The sequence below is a fragment of the Bidens hawaiensis genome, unplaced genomic scaffold (genome assembly GCF_021521415.1).
Source record: "Bidens hawaiensis isolate Kalapana, Puna unplaced genomic scaffold, B.hawaiensis_p1.1 tig00047697_1, whole genome shotgun sequence".
NCBI lineage: Eukaryota > Viridiplantae > Streptophyta > Magnoliopsida > Asterales > Asteraceae > Bidens > Bidens hawaiensis.
Window position 1 is genome coordinate 98,401 of NW_027506053.1, and position 5,609 is coordinate 104,009.

At 37.8% G+C, this 5,609-nt stretch overlaps 1 protein-coding gene across 1 annotated transcript; it reads left to right on the forward strand.

The window, feature by feature from the left end:
- Positions 1 to 520: 520 nt before the first annotated feature.
- LOC143616514 (uncharacterized) lies at positions 521 to 1,306 on the forward strand. Its single transcript, XM_077089326.1, has one exon. The coding sequence runs from the start codon at positions 521 to 523 to the stop codon at positions 1,304 to 1,306; it is 786 nt and encodes a 261-aa protein (XP_076945441.1).
- Positions 1,307 to 5,609: the final 4,303 nt, after the last annotated feature.

A 5,609-nucleotide genomic window follows, 5' to 3' on the forward strand; every position in this document is an offset into this window, starting at 1 on the left:
TAAAGAAACATAGAAACGTACAACATGAATCTCTCTTAATTTTTTATCTTGAATATCATAAGAATATTGCCTCTTAACTGTATCATAACACAGTTTCAGTCCCAATCAAGAATTGCATTAACCTTTGATCTTCATCTCTTTTAGCAACACGAAAAATTGAAACACAATTCACTAGCTGAAAGTATTATTATGGAAAGTATTTTCATCTTTATGGCTATTATTCTAGATCCCGTTTTCACGCCTGAGTCTATGGCTAGATTATTGGTTTCCTTTTCTTGTTCTTATTTCTTGTTTATAAGATTGTATTATGGAGCCTTAAACTTAATAACAAACAACAATATTCGATATCAATTTATATGGTATCAGAGCAAGTAATATACTGCTCTACCATCAAACCCTAACACATTCGACCACCAAGAACAATGGCAGGAGAAGATGACTCCACGATAGCCAAAAATCAAAACCAAAATACCGACCACTCCTCTCCGTACTATCTCCACCTTTCGATTACCCAAGACAAATGCAGGCAAACGAGCCCCTCAACGACAATAATTACCTGGATTGGTCTCAAGAAATGGAGAACTTTATATTTGCCAAGAACAAAATAGGCTTCGTCGACGGTTCATTAATAAAACCGGAGACGGCCGACCCAAACTACAACACATGGCTCCTGTGTGACGAAAGTATAAAGGGGTGGCTCACCACGGCCATGGAAAAAAAGATCCGAACAAAGGTGAAGTATGCAGCTACTGGTGAAGAGATGTGGAATGACTTGCTTGAGCGATTTGGAAAGGAAAGCGCACCGAGAGTATACGAGTTAAAACAGCTTCTCAGCCTAACAAAACAAGACGGAACCTCCGTTTCGGCTTACTACACACGGCTGAGGGCTATCCGGGACGAGATCCGCTCAGTTTTCCCCACGCCGAGATGCTCTTGTGGAGGATGCAAATGTGGCATTACCAAAACGGTTTGTGACTTGAGAGACAAAGAAAGGTTGTATGAATTTCTTCTTGGGCTCGATAATTACTACTCCACCATTAGAACCCAATTGCTTGTTATGAAGCCAACCCCAACACTCGGAGAAGCTTACCGTCTCGTCTCCGAGGACGAGCAGCAAAAGGCGGTTACCGAAGGAAGAAAATTGAACCCCGACAGCACAGTAGCCTTTCAAACTCATGTTAAACGAGATGGGCCCGATAATTTCAACAAGGGGCAGCCAAGAAATGCTAAAGGTGGGAAGAATGAGAAGGAGGGCCACTGCGAGTTATGTAACAAAGATGGCACAAACGCGAAGGATGCTTCATGATTGTAGGCTACCCGGAATGGTGGCCCGGGAAAGGAAAAACCGAGAAGCCAAGCCCGAAAGCAGCCTGTGTCGAAGAAAGTCCTCTTTCAGGGCTAAGCAATGAGCAATACCAACAATTTTTAAACATGTTTGGGAACAAAGAAGCGACCGAAACCCCCTTGACAGAAAACTTTGCAGGTAACGTTAGACACGAAGGTAAGTGGCTCATTGATTCGGGTGCTTTAGTGCACATAACGCAGAAGCAAGAATGGATCAAAAACGAAGTGAGAAATTTGAATTAAATGCCGGTTTCTTTTCCTAATGGTTTACTCGTTCCCGTAGAAGGAAGAGGGACTTGTGTTTTTACCAAATGGTCTAAAAATTGAGAATGTTTTTCATGTTTCAAAATTCACGTGGAATCTCTTGTCGATTAGTCGGTTGTCACATGACCTACAATGTGCAACAACGTTTTTCCCAACCTTTTGTGTGATGCAGGACTTAGCAACGAGGAGGTTGATTGGAGCGGGTGAATGCATGGATGGTCTTTACGAGGTGGATATGGTGGGTAGTGAAAGGAAGGCGTTAATGGTAACTATGGATACTTGGCATAGGCGTTTGGGGCATGCTTCACGTGATAAGCTTTCTAGTTTTAATTTTATTGAATTTCCTTCAAAAACTAGTATGTCGTTATGTGATTCTTGTGTTAAAGCAAAACATAAAAGATTGCCGTTTCCTATTAGTTCTATTAAAACCAATGATTGTTTTGAGCTTTTGCATTATGGCATATGGGGGAAGTATAGAATGCCTTCACTCACTCAAGCAAGATACTTTCTCACCATTGTCGATGATTATAGCAGGGGCGTTTGGGTAATTTTTATTGAAACATAAAAATGAAGCGAGCGATTGCATTATTTACTTTCATCAACACATCAAAACCCAATTTTCAAAGTTAGTCAACGTATTCGGTGTGACAATGGAGGGGAGTTTACCTCTAATCGCATGACCAAGTTTTATGCCGAAAATGGCATCATTCTTGAAACCACATGTCCACGCACGTCTCAACAAAACAGTGTTGTGGAGAGAAAGCATCGCCATTTTCTTGAAACGGCATGTTCTATTAGGTTTGAGGCCAACCTACCAAAGAGATTTTGGGGGGAGTGCGTATTAACCGCGGCTCAAGGATCTCGACACTTCTCAAATTGCTCCAACTACCGTCTTTTGTGACAACCTTGCGGTCAAACACATTGCGAATAATCCGGTCTTCCACGAGCGTACTAAACATGTCGAAATGGATAGCTATTTCGTTCGCGAACGAGTTGAGTCGAAGGAAGTTGAACCGGTTCACATCAACACCAAACATCAAGTAGCAGACTTGTTTACCAAGGCTCTCGGATCGAAATAGTTGGAGGCTTTACTTGGCAAGTTGGGCGTTCGGGATCTTCACGCTCCAACTTGAGGGGGAATATTATTATGGAAAGTATTTTCATCTTTATGGCTATTATTCTAGATCCCGTTTTCACGCCTGAGTCTATGGCTAGATTATTGATTTCCTTTTCTTGTTCTTATTTCTTGTTTATAAGCTTGTATTATGGAGTCTTGAACTTAATAAGAAACAACAATATTCGATATCAATTTATAAAAAGTGAAAATAAGAAGGCTGTGATTTTCTCCCATTGTAAGAAACCCACTCATTATTTGTTCTAGTATGAGAGATTGGTTTCCAAATCTTCAACTACGAGGGAGTTCTTGTACGAGAGAGTGAGAGATGGTCAAAATAACTACGAGGACTTGTTTAAATTACTAGTTTAACTACGAGTGACTATCAACTAGGGGTATTCACGAACCGAACCGAACCGAACGCAGGCATGCTCATACTTGGTTTGGTTTGAAAGCGAGCCGAATCGAGCGGGTTGAATTTAAAGAAACGAGCGATATCTTTATGCTTGAACCTGGTTTGGTTTTGAAACCGAGCGGCTTGGTTCGGTTTGGTTTTGCTTGATTTCGTACAAAGTTTCTAATTTTAAATTTCTAAAACTTCAAAATATCATTAATTCAAGAATTTTAACTCTAAATTATCTAAACTCTCACCTTTAAAATGTATAAAACTCAAAGTTAATAACAAAACATATATAAAACGAGCAATTATGATTTAAAATTGAACTTTGAATTCAAAACAAAAGAGAGAATTTTTAAAAACTTTAAGAAAATAGTATACTTTTATATTATACATAAAGTTTATATATAAAACTAATAAATAAAAAATAATTCGAGCAAAACGAACCGAACCAAACCGAGCGAGGCTTTGCTCGTGCTTGGATTGCTTTTAAACCGAACCGAGCCGAACGACTCACTTCCAAACCGAGCCTAAATCGAACGAGCATTTTTTGAGTAATTTTCGAACGAACGACGAAGGAGCGGCGAGCGATGAGCAGGTTGGACAGCCCTACTATCAACCAAAATTTTGCCAAACCTAATTGGTGAAGTCTTGTATAAATGTGTGTAGGGTTTTCAAGACATCAAAACCTTGCTGGAAACCATCTTCATATGGAAAATCTGTTCCATTTTTTTGTTTTACAATTTGTTTCAAATGTGAAAGAATCACCTCCTTCAATTCTCCCCAAAAAATTTCACCCCCAAAACTTGAAAGATTTTTGATTTATCTTGAAGTCATTAACAATATCAAGACTTTCTTTCCTCGAAAGATGAAAATATTTAATTAACAACTAAGCAATAATATCAAGTCGTGGAATGCTGGCTCGATCTACTTTTATCAATCAACACGTCTTAATCGAGTAGATACTCATTTGTGCACTATGATATATGATGGGATACTTGCCATTATTATGTTTTGTTTTTGCTTATAAGAGCATTCACATTTTATCCCCCATTTTGTCGTTAGGGAGAGTTTTAAAATGTAATGAGTGATTCAAGGTGTTGTGCGTGGAAGGGAGAGAAAACATTATGATTTGTCTGTATATTTGAAAATTTCTTGTTTCACCCTACTAAATTTTACTCTAGTATTTTTTTAAAAAAAATGGTTGTGAGTAGAGTAAATAGAAAAGATAACGATAAAAGTATAAAAAAAATATTATTTAATTAAAGTAAGAGAAAAAAAATAGTAATTTTAATGTAACTTTAAGTTTGGAGATATGAGAAAGGGATGCGAATTCACTAAAGGATATGTAAATTAACACACCCATATTTGAACTAAATAATCAATTACCCAATCCCCGGTTTAAATGTTTAATGTGAGACACTCAAAAACTTCATTTTAAAATGGGAGGTTTTGGGCATAAGTTTTATTTGGGACAAAATAGGGGGTTCCAGCCTCCAAGTTGGCTAGAGGGTTTTTCACCTATGGTACGTTTCCTCTAAAAGATGGTCTCTGGTACTCAATAAATGAAGATGATCAGGAGAGTCAATAGCCCGCTAGTGCTCCAAATGTCCGTTAAAAAACAAAACTAATTAATCAATAGCGACTAAGCAATCATTAAGTCAGCTGAACCCACTATGAACTAATTAACCTTTTCCATGTTCATCACAACATAACTACCCAAATCACCCATCTATCTTATTGTCCACCTTCCATGCATCACATGTTGGAAACAATAAAATAATAAGTAAAAAGTCATCTGATCTTAACCTAAATTCCATTATTTGTTCTTTTTCATTTGGCTTTAGCTCAGCAAATGAGCTCAAGAAATTTAAGTGACTATCTTTTATTTACTATTCAAGATGACTTATGATGATCCAAAGGGGTGCATGTACTTTGTGTTAATAATTTGACCATTATTTCCAAATTATTCAAACAACATATGGTCAGAGTTTAGCGTCGGAGACACTAAAATAGACTCTGAGAGCATCTACAACGCTAAAATTTCACAACCGGCACATCATATTTCAAACCTCCTACAAAATCCTCATTTTCTTCCACAACAACAAACTTTCACAAAAAATGTTAATGGGCGAAGTTTTTTTCGTGTCTCAACAAAACCAATTGAACTTGATTTTAATCCGTGTCATTGACAAACTTGAGAAGCAAATTTTCTCACATAGCTAGACTAGAAATTTTCTTAGTTGACTATCATATATATTCATAGGGATTAGTTGGGATATTAAACTATTATAGGACTCTTATTTAGGCGACCGGTCCCCATACCATAAGAATAGGTCCACCCCTGATCCATAACCGAGTAGCAATGGTAACAGGGGTAACCCATCAAACTTATATGTTGGGATTGAAGCATGCATTTCAAGGATGTACTTCTCCTTCAATGATATACCAAATCATTGTACTTCCCCTTCAATGATAGACCTCGAGGTC

What these genes read in the sequence shown, in the direction of transcription:
- LOC143616514 (XM_077089326.1), top strand. Translation starts at nt 521, where the DNA reads ATGCAGGCAAACGAGCCCCTCAACGACAATAATTACCTGGATTGGTCT.